Genomic DNA, 17769 nt, shown 5'->3' with positions numbered 1-17769 from the left:
GGTACAATCGATAAAAGTAGATATGAAATCGAAATAAAGAAAATTTTTAAGATAAAAACATGCAAAAAAAATTAACAATATTGAATATTAAATTATTTCTTTTTTTATAATATTTAATTAATATATGTTTTTTTTAAAAATAATTAAAATATTAATTTAATAATATATTTATAAAAATTATTTTTTTTATAAAAAATCTTTTAAAAAAATCTATAAAATATTTTTAATAGAAAAAATAAATATTTTCTAAAAAAAAATAATCGTAAGAGATTATAAATTAAGAGATTATAAATTATTGATCATGTTTGAGGTTAGAAAACTAAGATTTGATTAAAATTTTATCTGATTGGTATAGCATCATTGATAGACAATAAAGCTATAAAATAGCATTAAATCTGAATGTGTCACACAATGAAGGAATTATCAGTTAATGATCTTTTGCAAGCTACTGGGAATGTGATTTCAAAGGGATGTATATACTTATACTGTGCGCAGCTGTTACTTTGGGGTAAGAGGGGTTAGGAAAGCGAAGACTTCAGGAACGTATGCAATTTTATAGTCCTAAAAAGCAAGAATTAGAATATAAAAGCAAGAAATTTAGAATAATTTTTTACATTTTACAAATATCAAATTATAAAAAATATATCAAAATAAAATAACTTTTCTTATAAACTATTAAATTTCTAAAATCTTTTTTTATCAAGAATCATGAAAAATAGAATTTTACTATCATTAATACTATTGCAAGTTATTTACATATATATTTATTAACACAACATAATGATACGATAATAAATATATTATATTGACTTACTTGCATTTTGTCTTTTTTTATACTATTTCTCAATTAATTTTAGTAAAAATCTTCTCTAAATCAATTTTTTACTTTATGAAGCACTTAACGAAAATGATTGTTTAAAACGATAGATGATTTTAAATCGTAAAATTCAAAAAGATAAATCTTGACAACCAATCGCGAGTTATTATATAAAAGTAAATAACTTTATTGGTAGAAATCTGTTGTTTCGATATCCGATTATTCCAAATTTCGATTCTCGAAATCATATATAATCCACCAATCATAAAACATTTTATAAAGTTAAGTAATATTATGAAATCTCATTAAACTTCATTGATATATTCTCAATTTAATAATTATTGAGCATCTATAATACATTATATTTTCTATAATTTCATTTAAAGATGAAAAATGAAATAAGAATTAAAAATTAAAAAGTTTTTAGCACCCTAAAAATGTCGTCCCTGAGAACGTTCTACAATTGATGGTGGGGGTAAAGAGGGGCTGGCTTGTACCGGCGGCGCTTGCAGTGACCGGTTGGTGTCTGTGAGCACCCGTGTGTCAAAAACGTGGGTACGGAAACTTGTAAAAATTAAAGTGGTGTTTTCCCCAGAAAAACTTAAAGCGTTTAAACATTAGTGATTTACCCATTTTTGCTACTGAAAAGAAATATCAAATTTGTTTCTTTCGGTTGCGCGTTTGTATCTTAATCCTCTTGCCTCTCCTCTCTTCCCCTCAACTATCTGTCCTTAACCATCGAGGGACAGATCGGTGTGACAGCAATCGACTGACTACGATACTGCACGGGCAACCCTTGCGCTCTTTTTTTCCAAGGCTCACGCGGTTTTCCATGTCAACGACACGCGCGCTCCTACCAAGGCCAGCGTGCTACGCCCCGCACAGAGTAGCCTCCGTCGTCTTCATCGTCGTCGTCGCTGCTGCTGCCGCCGTCAAGCAACTGCTCCACGTAATCGTGCCCGTCGTCGGCGATCTATTGTCTGCGTCGTGTCGGTGGTTAGATCTTTGTTCGACGTGGTCATCGTCCCGGTGGTTAGCTTTGAAGAAGACCGGCGAGCATCAAAGTTTGTGCACGGTTACTATCAGGGTGAAGAGAAGGAGACACGGCAGCGTCGCTCACGCCAACCTGAGATGAGCGACCATGGCTGCATACACTTGAATAATTTCAAAGCAGCCAAGGGTATCCAGCCGTACAAAGTGATACACTCCTATTTTGTGACCAGCACGTCGACCGAAGCACGCGTAAGAAAGGTGTGACTATCTTTTTCTTACGTGATTCGTGGTCAAGGTTCTGTCTTTGTCTCTCTCTTTCTTTCGTTTTCACTTCTGCTTTCTACATCATACTATTTTATTTATTTTTCATTTTCTATTATATAATCTTATTTTACGTATTGTATTCGTTTAATTAATAATAAAATAAGCGATATGAAAAAATGAGAAATTGCCAAAAATTTTCGCAATTTCTTAAGTCACGAAATCATTCTCTTTCTTTGTCGTTCGTAATGCTACTCGCGATCTTAAGTCATAGGCTATGCAAATTCTAGCCAGAATGACAACTACATCTGTAAATGCGCATATATGTATTGTTTACTGTATTTTAAAAGTAATGTTTTTTATCTTTTCACGTATTTAATTTTGTGTACAGACATGATTTGTTAACAACGAATTTAATATTTTATTATTGTATTTATATGTATAATTTTTTTTGTATTTTGTTTAATATAACAGTAGTATTTTGAAAATATTACAAAATTTAATGCTTATTTTATTAATCAATGATTAAACAAAATCATATTTTTCCATTCTTCTTCAAATATTTATATCATCTTTGAGATATTTCTATGATGCGAAGTAAATCGATTGAAAAACGTTTTTATAAAATAATTTTTGAAAAAATGATATATTAGAAAAATTAAATGAAATGAATTTCATAAATTTCGATGATAATAAATATAAATGATATTTTTGATGATTTATTGACGATGATTTATCTGAATATATATTGTTTTCATGAACGATTTATCTGCGAAAATGAATTTAAAAATGGCCGCCGTATACAATTACTCTGTCGGTATAAAGTTTTGCCAGATTTATAACTCACGTAAAGTAACGGTATTATAGATTTATGATTCTAGTACCGTTGGATCAGTAAATATTTGCATCTGGCTATATATAATTTAATTATGATAATTTTTTATGTTTTTATTATTTTTTATATAAAATAAATGTACATGATAACTAACTTTCTCGAACAATTCTTTTATCTAATCTTTGAACATTTTTGTTTTATACAATTTTTTATCTTTTTTATATGATGCAATAAATATATGATTTCTATATTTTTAGGCTGTTAGTTGTTTATGTCATACATGTAAGACATATAAAGATCGCCTACATTCTTGTCTTCATTGTATATTCTTTGGCTGCTATGTAAAAGGTCATATACAAGAACATGCAAAAACAAAAAAGCATTTTTTAGGTAATTATTAATAAATTATATGTTATATGAATTGAATTAAGTAATATATTTAAAAAACATACATTTTTATAACATATATTTTATATTGTAGCTGTTGATCTTTGTTATGGAAATATTTTGTGCTTCCAATGTGGAGATTATGTATATGATAGAGAACTGTTAGGAGTTGCTAAAGCACAATGGAGTGAATCTGCAAAATCATTGAGTTTTGGAGAATTTTACAGAGCATGGGAACCAACACAAATAGAAGCAGAATTATTAAGAAAACATCCACGCAGAAGACGTGTGGTCGAAAATTCTACCATAGGTAAGACATAAAAATATATGTGAAATATTATTTATATTGTGAATAAAAATTTAACATATGTTAATCTATACATTACATTTATAGGTTTAAGAGGACTTATAAATCTTGGTAGTACATGTTTCATGAACTGCATTGTACAGGCACTCATACACACGCCTCTATTAAGAGATTATTTTCTTGCTGATCGTCATCACTGCCCACAGCCAACACGCTGCCTGGTCTGTGAAGTGTCTCATCTTTTTCAGGAATTTTATTCTGGTAGCAAAGCACCACTGACGCTTCACAAGCTTCTCCATTTGATCTGGACACATGCTAGACATTTGGCAGGTTACGAACAACAGGATGCTCATGAATTCTTTATTGCTACACTCGATGTTCTGCATAGGCATTGTGAAGCAGCACCAATCTTAATAAAAGATAATCCACATCACTGTAATTGTATCATTGATCAAATCTTTACTGGTGGACTTCAAAGTGATGTAGTTTGTCAAGCATGCAAGTATGATCAAAATGCACAATATAATATACTATGGTTTATATTATAAAAGATATTGATGTAATAATTTTTTAGCGGAGTATCTACGACGATAGATCCATTTTGGGATATATCTTTGGATTTGGGTCCAGCGGCTAGTGCATCAGGTTCCGATAGTTCTGGTCCTCCTACCTCGTTATTAGATTGTTTGGAAAGGTTCACGCGTGCAGAGCATTTGGGATCTAGCGCAAAAATAAAATGTAGTAATTGTCAGACGTATCAAGAAAGCACTAAGCAATTAACAATGAAGCAACTACCTATTGTGGCCAGCTTTCACTTAAAACGATTTGAACACTCTAGTATACAGGACAAGAAGATTTCTACCTTCATATCGTTTCCAGAACAATTAGACATGACTCCATTCATGTCTCATAGACGAAATGGTAACAATAACAGTGCAATGATAGATGGACTACCAAAGAATGGAGAAGATATGGCATTCAGCGACAATAGATATTCTCTATTTGCGGTAATAAATCATGAAGGTTCTTTGGAGACTGGACACTATACTGCCTTTATACGGCAGCAAAGAGATCAATGGTTTAAATGTGACGATCATTTAATTACAAGAGCAAGATTAAAAGATGTCTTGACTAGCGAAGGGTGAGTTTATGGCATTGATCACAATGCCATCAGTATCATTACCAAGGATCCAGTGAAAAAACCTTTCCTTTTCAGGTATCTCCTTTTTTATCATAAACAAATTTTGGAGTATGGTCGAAATACCAAGGTGTAAAACGTTAGATTGTGTAATTAATTTATTTATCACAATGAATCATGGGTGATAGATTTAAGTTTTCTTTAGTATTTTAAAAAAGAGAACTTTGTAAACAGTTAATTCCCTTCTGGAAACTGTTTCATATGTTTCATCCGACTCATGCGAATTCGCTTGTCGGTAAGCTATGCATAATTTATGCAAGAGGAAATAAGACTAAAGAAATGAAGACCTCAAAAATGGAATTTCGAACTTTCGTTTGAAATAATATTGTTATTAACCGGTTATATGAACAGAGACTTTCCGATAAATTAGAGAAGAGAATTTAATAAATGACTATATTATTATGCTTTGGTCGTATGATTAAAAACAAGAATAAATTAGAAACTAATCACTGTTTAAAAGAATAGTAAAGATCGACCGGATGTCGCTCTGTTAGCATAGATATTTGTCATGATGTTAAACGATATTTTTAATTATCGAAAAGTGAAAATGTAAAAGAATTGTCTTCGTTCTCTTATTTTTCATTTTTTGTTTTCACCGTTGTGTTTATTGCGTTTGACGAAATCTAGGCTGGCACATATGGTGATCGATTTCTCTATTCGTGTCCTAAAGTAACATAAGTGTAATTTTAAGATTAGCTCAATTTTTTTAAATGACCGATCGCATTTTTGTATATCGCTGACTGTTATTATATTCCTGCCCTGACACTTGTATACATGAGACACCAAGGATGGATCACACGATTCAAAAGTACTTTAATTAATAAGTTCGATCTTCAGTAAAAAAAAACCATTTTATTCATATGATTCGTCGTGTCAATCATCCTTTGGTGATTCAATTTTGTACAAACGAAATAACATATAGCAAAAAGAAGGATAATAATATTATCCGTATACAAGGCGAATTATTTCGCACGACTGTGTATAATAAAAAAAAAACACTATTTGACAAATTTCTTTTTCTGGTTGCCCATTTTATTTTTTTTTTTTTTTAAATAATAAAGTGAAGAGAACTTTAAACCTTAAGAAATTTCAAATGAAAAAATTAGAAAGGATTATAAAGCTTTTAATAATATTATGTTAATTTTCTTTATGGCAATTTCTGCAAAAAGTGCCAAGTGTTTGTGTACACTTGTAGTTCGTAATTTGTGCTGTAATCCCCTATTTTGTGATGGGTTTTTATTATTGTGTTCATTAACGAAATTATTCGTAATGTTCCAAAAATAAATTAGAACAATCTTTGAAAATAATGTGTAAGAGAGAATGAGTTAAATATATATTTTGTATTGTGTCAATTGATTAATATTTTAATCAAAAATGATTCATTTATATGTACGTAATAAGAATATATAATCTTCTGTTGTTTGTCAAGATCACTAGAAGGTTTCAATGTATAATTACGTATAAAGGCAACAAAAAGCTTAATTTTATTTAGAAAGTTCGGGAGAAATTTATCAATAAACAAGAAAAAATAAAAAGTAGACGTCATAAAATTTTATCATTATATGCATTATAATAACTGCACTGGACGTCTATTCTTATGATCTATCACGACCAATAGTATCATACGTTTGAAAGTTCATATTACATGTGCAGTTGTAACATTTTGTATAAGGCTGAAGTAAATGTATACAGAAATAAAGTTATATTTCGTCGAGAAATTATTTTTAATTAATCCGTTCCTTTATATTATTGCATACTTCGATTAAAATTTTGTTATCGCCTATATCAAATATTAAACATGCAGATAAGTTTATCATCTATCATACAATCCTATCATGATTGCGAAATAATGTATATTTATATTATACAAATATTGCAAAATTTATCTTTTATCATAAATTATTTGTTGAATTAAAATTAAAAAAGATTTTTTTAACAAATTTTATATTTATATCATGAAATAATTAAAATTCAAATTTAAATCTTGACTTGCGCATATAAAATTAAAAAAAATGTGTAATAAATATAAGCAAGAAAAAAATAAAAGAATCCAGAGAATAACAGAGAATCAAAAAATATTTGTTAGAATTTCCTTAACTCGAAATGTTAATTAAAATCTAATATTATAGTTTCTTCAATTAACGTTGTAGTAATGGAGGAAAGATGGACGCCTTGACGTTTGGCTCTCACAGGTAAACGGCCGATCGGTTCACATAAATTTTCAGAAAACTTTCAATTGAGTAAGTGTCGCATCACAGAACTTTATTCTTTCTTTTGTAGGCTAGTTCACTTAGATCTCAAGGGTGCCCCACCGCGAGTCTGTTATTTTGAAAAGGTCTGTTACTCGAATAAACAATCATTTTGTTTACATTCTGTATCTCTTTCTGATAACAATGTCATTAAATGACAATTGTTATGACACTCCACTTTTTTCATAGCATGTCAATTGTTATCGATATTAGTTTTTTCATACGATCAATATTTTTTCATTTATAATAAACATTTGCATCCTAAAATGCTGTTATATTACCTTACAATTTTAGAGTGAGAGTATGTGTGTGTGTGTGTGTGTGTGTGTATGTGTGTGTATGTGGTGTGTGTAATTATATATATAGTTATATATATAGTTGTTATTTTATGTGATTTCTTATTGAATATATTTTTATTTGATTTTCTTTATAAATTTTCTTTAAAAATTGAATAATAATAAAAATTTAATTGATATTGCAGTTATTTCCATTATTAAGGACATGGGGTGCCACTGGACTTCTGTTAGAATGGGAAGACACATTCCCATACAATCGAGAGCTTTCTCATATAGGAAGCAATGGATTAAGCAGTTTAATCAGTGGATATACAGTTCAAGAAGCCAGACATATCCTACAAATTGCAGGAGATTGTGGTTTAGCTGTTGTTCCTTTAGTACAAACATTTGGTCATATGGAGGTATTTTATACTACATAATATAACAATATTGTAATAATATTATAACTTATTAGAAAATTAGAAATTAATATTAAAATGATTGCAGTTTGTTTTAAAACATGATGAATGGAGGTCCTTAAGAGAAGTGGAGCACTTTCCAAGCTCAATTTGTCCATCTAATCCAAGAACATTATCTTTGGTAAAGTCCTTGATTCGACAAATAGTTAGTTTTCATCCAGACATACAATATTTGCACATAGGTGCAGATGAAGTCTGGCATTTAGGTCTTTGCTCAGTTTGTATAAAACGTGCTGCCTCTAGCAAATATGGGAAACCATCTCTGTACCTGGAACATGTTTTGGCTATTGCACAATATGTACAAGAAACATATCCCTATTTAAAGATTATTATATGGGATGATATGTTAAGATCAATAGATTTACAGGTTTTGAACGGTATCTCGATAATTTATTCATATTATTCCATGTCACATATTGTTTCATAAAAATATTTCCTACAACTTTCAGATCATTATATTGGAAAATATGTGGAACCTATGATCTGGCACTATAATCCTAGAGATAATTTTGCTCTACCTCATGGTAAGATTTTATCTACTGATAAATGTAAATATTTTATCATTATAAAATTACATAGAAATATTTCTGTTAGATTTATGGGATAAATATACTGCAGTTTTTCCTCATATTTGGGCAGCTACTGCATTTAAAGGTGCTACTGGATCTTCTCAACATGTACCAATCATAAGACATCATATAAGTAATCATGAGAAATGGTTAGAAGAATTGAGTATACATGTAAATAAAGTTCGTGAATTTCGAGGAACAGTCTTTACAGGATGGTCAAGGTATCTTTCTTAAATTCATGATTAAAAAAATAATTTTATTTTATTTTAAATAATTTTCTGTTTTAGATATGATCATTATGCAACATTATGCGAATTATTACCTACCGCAATACCATCATTGGCGTTATGCTTGAAAGTCTGGCTTCATGGTTATTCTGAACAAATTCATAATCAAGTGGCAAAATGTTTAGGATATATGGATCATCCTTTACATATAACACCACAACCTAGACCTGCACCAATACCTAGTAACTTACTTTTTCCTGGATGGCCAGTTGCAGTAGGAATAGAATGGTTTTTAAATTTTAGAACTAAATTTCATAATATTGTTTCTAGTGAACAGTAAGTTATAAATAAAAAAAAATGATTCTAATATTTCACTTCTGATATTCTGTTCTATATCTGTTGTTAAAAATCATATATTTTTTTTACAGAATATCTACATGGATGAATCCATGGCAAGTCGCAAATAATTATACAAATCCTATGCAATTAGAAAATTTAGTACCCGCTTTTACGGAGTAAGTTGATTTATTTTACATTAATGTAAAAATTATATAAAATCAATTATAAAATCAAAAATATCTTTTACAGATTATTATTAGAATTATCTTCCTTAGAAGGATATTTAAGATTTCAGATGGAAACTATTTTCTTTCCATCAATGATTGATGAATGGATAGGTACAAATATTCAGCCCATGAAAGGGAAACTTATGGAATTAAAACAAACTACAGAGAATCAAATTAAGTTAAATAGTCGAGTTTAGTATTTTAAATAAGTATTTTGCAGAATTTCTGCTTTAGATCTCAATGACCAACTTGAATACAGGTGACGAATATGAAACGATAGGCTGATGAACAAAGTACGAAAATATTTAGTAAATTGTAAAATTTTATCTTATAAGTAGATGTAGCGAAGTAAAAATAGATATTAAAAAGGTGATATCTGTACGATATCACAGAATATAATGTACAGAATATAATTTTATAAGAGAAGGAATGGTTATTTTAATACTTGGCTTAGGGAGGAATGAACTTGTGACAATGATTTTGTCACTGAGCTTTGTCATTTTGTGAGCTGTTCTGTGATATTTGGCTATGAAAGGATTATTGTAATGTAATTAAGCACTATAACCATATTTTTTTGTGGTGGTTATTGTGCTTACCACATATGCTTCTAATTATCTACGTTTCTTATTATATTCATAGTATGTGCAAATATTTTTTGTACTCGATTTAGAAATATGTCTAAAATTTTTCAAGAATTATATTGATCAGCTATAAAAAGATTTTATGCAATACCTAATATATTTCATAGAATCTTTTTTATTACTAAAGTTCTAAACAAATCTTGTTTTAGAGCATATATCGATCTAATATATCTATGAAGCATAATATTAGATTGAACATAGATGAAGTATAACTAGAACTAAAATTAACTAATAATAATGAATTCGAATACTTATATGTATGTATGTAATAACTACACAACATGTGATTTTGTTTTGTACGATTTGAATTATTTCTAAAATAATTTCAATATGAAGCAGAAGAAAATATTTTATATTTATTTTTCACCTTTTTCAATAATCCATGGCTACTATGTATTTGTATCCAAATCAAAAACAAAAACGGCGAGGAATTAAAAGGCAAAAATCTGTTTAAAAAATGTCTTTTCTTAATTTCAAATAATATCTTTGGCTAAGCAAGTAAAATAATATAGCAAGTACAAAAGAACATGCCAAAAATTAGTGAGTATAATGAAAAAGAAACTATGAAATTGGACGAATGTTTCAAGGAAACATTAGCACGTGTTAGACCTTTTGTCTTAGCATTAACATCTATTGAAACTGCAGAATTATGCAAAATTTGGCTTAACAAATTAAATTCTGTTACTTCGCAACGTCGCCTAAGAAACGAATATCTTACGGAATTATTTAGGCAGTTGAAGATGGGACATATTGGAGGAATATTTAGTAGACCTCCACCTAATGGATTTCTTTTACCATTACCTAAGTCGTATCATATGGTACCTATATTAGATTTTATGAAATTTATTATAATTAAAGAATAATTAATGTGTAATACAGGTTTGCATTAGTTCATCTGTAAGTAACTTATCAGATTATACCATGACATCTCATCATAGTTGTTTAAAGTCAACGCATCAGCGAAATAAAACATTATTAAAACATCGTATGATGGATATAAATATGAATCAAAAATGTTTACATACTATGAATCTTTCACCGACTATTCAAGTTCATAATCAAAGTATAGTAAAAAAAATGTCGACTAAAAATTTTTGAGCGGCATATTGATGCACTGAGTTCCGTTATTGCAGAATTACAGACTCAAAATGAATATTTAAGGAGAGAATTGTCAGAATATCCAGAAAATCGTAACAGAAACATGAATAATTACTTATCTTCAAGTCTTAGTCAATTAACTACTGATGTTATTAATTTAAAAGCTAAGTTAGTATGCAATTAAATATAATAATAATAAAGCAGTAGATTTTAAATATTTCTAAATTGTTAAAGACTGAAAGAGATGCAAAAGTTGAAAAATTCTGTGGATGAAAGTTATAAAGATGCTATTCGAGAATATCATTTAATAGTAATGGAACAATTTACTGAATTAAAACAACAATTGCACGAAGCTCGAATAAAAAACGAAGCATTGGATCATAGTGTAGCTGTAATAGCTAAAAAATTGGAACAAATCAACCATGGTAAGGTAAGAAGTAGAAACTTTGTTTATATAAAATGAAAATCATAAAATATATTTTAAAGAATGAGCAAAATATAGAAATGGAAGAACAATGGATAGATAAAATAATGACAATATGTGAACAGTTTGATTCATTTACAAAAGAGAAACACAAAGAATTACAATTAAAAGATTTACTTGAAAAAAAAGACATAGAATTATCAGAGAAAGATACACAAAGAAAAGAAGAAATTGAATTATTGTCTAAGAAGATACATGATTTAGAAATGAAATTGGAAATGAAGATTAAAGATGTATTTTTTTTATAAATAATAAAATATTTTAATATGATTATTGATTTAAACATATTGTTAAATATATATTATATTTTTCTCAGGAAGATAAATTGCAGGCAATCGTAATTGAGCAATATACAATGATGAAAGAAGAATTAAACAAAATGAGGACTGAAATGGATTATGAAACTCAAAAAAAAAATCAAGATTTGATGTCTCAAGTTTTTGCTTTAAAGAAAGCCATTTCAAAACTCGAAAAATCAAAAGAGAAACTTGAGAATGATTATGAAAAAAAATTGTCACATATAATTAAGGTAAATTAAACGAGATATTAGAATATTATAAATTAATTCTATTTTATCTATAATATTATAGAACAAAGATATGGAAATAAAAACATTACATTTGCGACTGCAAAAACAAAAAAATGAATTATGTACATCTCTGAATATAAAAAAACAAAATGAAATGGATAATATTGTTTCTGCATTAGAAAAACAGTATAAAACGCTGTTAACAGAAACAGAAACAATTTCTGAAAATAAAACTCAGGAATATCTCATGGTATTGTATCATAAATTTTATTTAAAAGGAAAATAATATTATAAGATATTATATAGAATTAACATAAATTAAAAATTTTAGAAAATAACTATTCTTGAAGATCAAATATTAAATATGAAGAAATTCAACTCGAGTTTATAGAATAGTGAATCGCGTAGTTTATAGTACATTACAATTATATCAATTGTATATTATGTTTCTTCTTAATAAAAGATATAAAAATATGTATTTACAAGCATATTTCAAACGATTCTAGTATTTAAGTATTTTTAATAATTAACAACAGATGGTGCTAGATATTTACTTATGATGTTTGAACAAAAGATGGAGTTAGACGTTCATATTGCCATGACAACATGTTGTCAACTAAGTTCTAAGTTGTCAAGTAACAGAATTTTTTTTTAATTAAAATTTCTAATATTTATATATATAACAAATTTCTTAATGATATCATATTCTTTATATAATAAATATTTTTTATCTAAATAAATTTAAAAAATAATTGATATGTAATTGGAAAAATATATTAAAATTTATTTCTAATGAATACAAAAATCTTTTTAATATTAATGATATTAAAAATAAAATTAAGAAATAATGTCACTCTATTTCGATACGCGAGTACAAAATCCAGAAACAGCTTCAATAAGTACTCATGCAATTTGGCATGTTAATTATCCTTTGTTAGCTGTAGCTGCATATTCTCAGGATAAAGGTGGTTTTATAACAATTTATGATGATCAGGGAGAACCTACTCAAGATGTAGAATCACCTAGACATTCCGTAGCTCAAGTAACTGCTCTTGGATGGCATCCAGAAAGACGATGGCTTGCAGCAGGATGGGAAAATGGAGAATTACAGGTCAGCAATCTTTTAATTTCTTATAAGAATGCTTTAAAATGATAGAAGCAAAAATTTATTTTTATAAATTATCTTTTAGATATGGCCAGGTGATACTGGTAGCACTGAATTTAATTTAGTAGTTACACCACATCGTGATCCTATTATAATTTTGCAATGGAGTCAACATGGAGGAAGATTGGTATCTGCAGATTCAGCTGGATCCATAGTTGGTTGGAAAATTGATTCAAGAGGTCAATTGTTAATGATGTTTCATCATGAGCTAAAAGATTCTTTTGTACAAATAGTATTCAAGACCATTCCACCAAAATCAATAACGGATATAAAGTAATAAAAATTAATTTTATATTTCTATTGACAGAATTAATTATAAATTTTTTATGATTTTTAGTGGTTTAGCAAAAGCTGCAATTGGAGGAGATGAAAGAGCATTAGATATATTCAGCTCTTGGCGTCCCAGAACAGCTGCACCAGCAACAATTATAACACAAAAAGATAATCATGCCTTTTATATTGGAACTACTAGTGGTGTGATATTTTTTGTTGATAATCAGGGACAATGTACAGAGATTCTAAATACGAATGGTGTTGCAATACAATTAATATTGCATCATCAAACTAGAGATTCTCTAATTGTTATGACAGAAGGTTTAAATATAGGACATTTTCAGACAGATCCTATTACAGGCCGATTGACTGAATTGACAAAAGTAACTAAATTTGTTTTTTTAATACTTCATTATAATATGATATAAATTTTGTAAAACTATTTTTTATATAGGTGAAACTTAGCAGTAGATATGATATATTACGATCTGGTCCAGCAATGTGTTGGGCAGGAGGAAATACTTTAGCAATTCTTACAGGAGAATTAGGCGTTCGTTGTTGGGATCTTCATAGTGGTGATAGTTATGTGTTATCTCCACCAGATTCATCTACTGGAAGCATTGCCACACCACAGGAAATTTGCACAAGCATATCTTTTTGTAAAAATAATGGTAGCAATTTATTTACAACATATCTAGAAATATATATATTATTTAATTATTAATTATAATATTGTATAGGTACCTTAGCTGCTGGAACTAATTTAGGAACAATTTATTTTTGGAAACGTAAAATTGAAACAGATTGTGATGAAAATGGTTGGCCACATGTTCCAGAATCTTGTAGCATTCATGGCACAGTAAAACAGCTTACATGGGGTGCTTCTTTCCTAAGAAATCCACTTCTTGCAGTGAATTGTATTACTAATGTTTTTATATTATATCAACAAGCAATGTGCGCTGCATATAATGATGGTGTTTGTGCTAGTCAACTCAGTTCTACTCAAATTCTAATAGAATTTGATGAGATGAATTACACTTTAAAAACTGATATTCAAGTGCAATTTGTTGCTATTAATAAAGAATATATTGCTGTTGCTTCTGGTAGACAAATTGTGATCTATAGAATTCACATTGATACATCTTTCAATACTACTTTAATTGCAAATTTTAATTGTGACACTGAAAAATTATTAATTTATGATCATACTTTAATCATTCTTACTCCTGTAGTCATACAATTACGATCAATGGAGGGTACTCTTATTCAAATGTTACCTACATTACCAGAAGAAGGTGAACCAATTACTATGGATTTGACTGGGCAATATTTAACAGTTGCATCTTTAAATGGTATTTTAAAAATTTGGGATTTAAGCAAACGTGAGGCAAAGTTGCATACCAGAGCAATGGCAACTTATGAGGCGATTACTGATTTTGCTGAAATTATTGAAGCAAGATGTAACGCTGATTGTCGTTGCGTATCTATAACTGTTGCAATGACAAATTTAATGCCAAGTTCAATCTTATATGTTTGGGATATAGAAAGTGATCAAATACATGAATTTGATTTTGCAGAATCAAAAAATGTAGATGAAGATGATATTGATTTATCTATAAAATGCAAAGGAAGATTAGTTACTGCTCATTATTGGGACATAGAAGATCCTAGATTATTAGTATGTCGAGCCCAAAGATTAGAGACAAGAGATTCCAAACAAAATAATGAAAATGATTATGATATTTTAAAAACTACTGTGGTTTTGGTATCAATGTTTGCTACATCAGATCATGGGATTGTTGTACAGGATATAAAGCCAATTAAAGATGAAAATTGTAGAGTTTTAGGTGTTCATTCTCCACACGTCATAATTTTAAATTCTGAAAAAACAATAAAAAGAACTAGTAAAGTAACAAAATTGCTTATGAGGGATTTTGAAGAATTAGGTATATGCGATTCTGTTACGAAAAAAGCTGTTTTAGATTTCAGCTTTCATATCAGTATTGCTAATATGGAAGAAGCTTTTAAATCGATTAAATCTATTAAAAATGAAGGTATCTGGAAAAGCTTGGCGAGGATGTGTGTGAAAACAAAGCAATTAAACATGGCTCTTTTATGTTTGGGCCATATGAAACAAGCGCGAGCAGCAAGAGCTCTTAGAGAAGCTATTCATGATAACAGTTTAAACCTGGAAGCCAAAGTAGGAATATTAGCAGTTGAATTAGGATTATATAATGACGCTGAACGTCTTTTCCGTGAAGCAAAACGATTAGATTTATTGGGCAAACTTTTTGAAGCACGTAATAAGTTTAAAGAAGCTATAGAATTAGCAAAAAATGAGAATAAAATTTGTGAAAAAACAAGTTATTACAGTTATGCTAAAGCTCTTGAACAAGAAGGTAAAATAGCAGAAGCTATAGAAATGTATACCAAGGCAGATTGTCATCGATTTGAAGTGCCAAGAATGTTATTCGTGAGACCTAGAGAACTTTTGGCATATCTTAATAATTCCGACGATCCGGAAATTAAAAATTGGCATGCACAATATATAGAATCAACTGGCGACATGGAAGGGGCATTGAAATTGTACGAGCAAGCTAAAAATACTCTTGCAATGACCAGATTGCTTTGTTATTTTGATAAAGAAAATGAAGTTAGTGAATTAGTATCACGAACAAATCATGCTGCATCTGCATATCATTTAGCGGCACATTACGAGTCAAAAAATAATATACCTCAAGCTATTCATTTTTATACTATTGCCAAGGCTTATACAAATGCAATTCGATTATGCAAAGAACATGATATGTTCGAGGAATTATGGCCTTTAGCTGTATTAGCTTCAAGACAATCACAGATAGATGTTGCGAAATATTATGAAGAAAATGATCAATCAGATAAAGCGGTTTTGTTGTATCATAAAGCTGGTTTATTACATAAAGCACTAGATATTGCCTTTAAAACGAAACAATATAGTGCTTTACAATTAATTATTATGGATGTTAATGCGGATTCTGATCCTGCTTTGATAATAAAATGTGCTGATTATTTCGTTCAAAATGATCAGATTGAAAAAGCAGTAGATCTACTTGCAACTGGAAGAAAATATTTGGAAGCTTTGGAATTAATACAGAAATACAATATTCTGCTAAGCGAAGATTTAGCTGAAAAAATGACTTTGGATAAAGTTGATAATGACGTAGATCATGAAAAAATGCGAATATCTATATTAGAAAGAATAGGTGAAATAGCGTTCGAGCAAGGAAATTATCATTTGGCAACAAAAAAATTTACTCAAGCTGGTAACAAATTGAGAGCTATGAAAGCCTTATTAAAATCTGGTGATACCGAAAAGATTTGTTTCTTCGCTCAAGTTTCTAGACAAAGAGAGATCTATATCATGGCTGGGAATTATTTGCAATCATTAGATTGGCAAAATCAACCAGAAGTACTAAAAAATATTATTAATTTTTATTCTAAGGGGAAAGCAATGGATTTACTGGCCAATTTTTACGTTGCTTGTGCACAAGTAGAAATTGACGAGTTTCAAAATTACGAAAAAGCTCTCGATGCTCTGAATCAAGCAAATAGGTGTTTGGCAAAAGTAGTAAATCCAAGAGATCTCGATATTCATAAAAGAGCGGTAGATTTAGTGAACAATAGGATAGCAGTGGTCAGACGTTATTTAGATATTAAAAAGTAAAGTATTAGTTTATTTTATATATAGCAAAAGAAATTAAAATTATGATTAATGAAGTATTATTAATTATTATTATATAGGTTGTTTGATAGAGGCGAAACTGCTGCGGCAATGCAACAAGTGCATCAATTACTCGATTCTCAAGGACCAGATTTGGAACAATCAGTTCGTCGTGGCGATTTATTTGCGACTATTACTCAACATTATATTAATATTGGCGATACAGATAAAGCACGTGCTAGTATAGAAGAATTAAAGCGTTTAATACCAGGCATAAATTTGGCTTATTATTTCAATGTCGATGTATTAGAAGCACTTGGGTATAAAATGAAAATTCAACGGGAAGAAAATTCTGATAAAGAAGACGATATCGAGGAACTTTTAGGAGAATAACTATATAAAATATTTACATGCATTGAATTAATGCAATCCGTCCAAAAATGTGATCGTAGATATTAAGTATATAAAATAATCTGATTGTTATACAATATTTTTATGATATAATTTGAAAAATATAGCATAGATTTTATTTAAAATGTGACATTTATATCTATAACACGTTTAGAAAAATCACCATTTAACGTTTATTAGTCGGACTTATACATAAACAGCCTTATTTCTTAATGCCTTAATATGTCTTAGAAAATAAGAGTTTAAAAATGAATATAATTTGGACATTAATCAGCAATTTGTTTATTGCTAATTTCTTATTAGAT

General features: G+C 29.0%; 5 protein-coding genes and 1 long non-coding RNA gene across 9 annotated transcripts; 5 read left to right on the top strand and 1 right to left on the bottom strand.

Annotated features, from left to right (window-relative positions):
• Positions 1-984: 984 nt before the first annotated feature.
• LOC116184985 lies at positions 985-1549 on the bottom strand. Its single transcript, XR_004149672.1, has 2 exons — positions 1248-1549; positions 985-1166 (listed from the first exon to the last, which is right to left on the bottom strand). It is a non-coding gene; the product is annotated as an uncharacterized LOC116184985 (long non-coding RNA).
• Positions 1311-6510, top strand: LOC102680421 (ubiquitin carboxyl-terminal hydrolase 22). Of its 2 annotated transcripts, none has more exons than XM_006610976.2 (6): positions 1311-2068; positions 3164-3296; positions 3388-3603; positions 3688-4102; positions 4175-4741; positions 4817-6097. In XM_006610976.2, exons 1-6 carry the CDS (start codon positions 1949-1951, stop codon positions 4872-4874), a joined length of 1509 nt encoding a protein of 502 aa, XP_006611039.1. In that variant the 5' UTR covers positions 1311-1948; the 3' UTR covers positions 4875-6097. The 2 variants fall into 2 exon arrangements, with proteins under 2 accessions (XP_006611039.1, XP_031364128.1); XM_031508268.1 differs by lacking the exon at positions 1311-2068 and adding an exon at positions 2846-2929 and having other exon boundaries at positions 4817-6510.
• A 352-nt stretch (positions 6511-6862) lies between these two features.
• LOC102679900 (hexosaminidase D-like) lies at positions 6863-10150 on the top strand. The gene is made up of 9 exons (XM_006610974.2): positions 6863-6990; positions 7079-7133; positions 7529-7744; positions 7830-8178; positions 8251-8325; positions 8396-8591; positions 8658-8933; positions 9026-9112; positions 9186-10150. The coding sequence occupies exons 1-9, from the start codon at positions 6962-6964 to the stop codon at positions 9358-9360; spliced, it is 1458 nt and encodes a 485-aa protein (XP_006611037.1). The 5' UTR covers positions 6863-6961; the 3' UTR covers positions 9361-10150.
• Positions 10151-10302: 152 nt separating this feature from the next.
• LOC116184984 (centrosomal protein of 112 kDa-like) lies at positions 10303-11471 on the top strand. Its single transcript, XM_031508272.1, has one exon. It carries the CDS (start codon positions 10332-10334, stop codon positions 10665-10667), a length of 336 nt encoding a protein of 111 aa, XP_031364132.1. The 5' UTR covers positions 10303-10331; the 3' UTR covers positions 10668-11471.
• LOC102680038 lies at positions 10887-12377 on the top strand. 3 transcript variants are annotated; one of them, XM_031508270.1, is made up of 3 exons: positions 10887-11070; positions 11137-11332; positions 11703-12377. In XM_031508270.1, exons 1-3 carry the CDS (start codon positions 11006-11008, stop codon positions 11922-11924), a joined length of 483 nt encoding a protein of 160 aa, XP_031364130.1. In that variant the 5' UTR covers positions 10887-11005; the 3' UTR covers positions 11925-12377. The 3 variants fall into 3 exon arrangements, with proteins under 3 accessions (XP_031364130.1, XP_031364129.1, XP_031364131.1); XM_031508269.1 differs by lacking the exon at positions 11703-12377 and adding an exon at positions 11389-11665; XM_031508271.1 differs by lacking the exon at positions 11703-12377 and adding an exon at positions 11389-11471 and having other exon boundaries at positions 11137-11327.
• Positions 12378-12678: 301 nt separating this feature from the next.
• On the top strand, positions 12679-17769 carry LOC102679777 (intraflagellar transport protein 140 homolog). Its single transcript, XM_006610973.2, has 6 exons — positions 12679-13026; positions 13106-13353; positions 13418-13736; positions 13808-14024; positions 14094-17052; positions 17134-17769. Exons 1-6 carry the CDS (start codon positions 12763-12765, stop codon positions 17444-17446), a joined length of 4320 nt encoding a protein of 1439 aa, XP_006611036.1. The 5' UTR covers positions 12679-12762; the 3' UTR covers positions 17447-17769.

This window comes from Apis dorsata, unplaced genomic scaffold (genome assembly GCF_000469605.1).
Source record: "Apis dorsata unplaced genomic scaffold, Apis dorsata 1.3 scaffold_82, whole genome shotgun sequence".
Classification (NCBI taxonomy): domain Eukaryota; kingdom Metazoa; phylum Arthropoda; class Insecta; order Hymenoptera; family Apidae; genus Apis; species Apis dorsata.
Note: the sequence above shows the minus strand (reverse complement) of the source record. Positions and strands in the feature narration are given on the sequence as shown.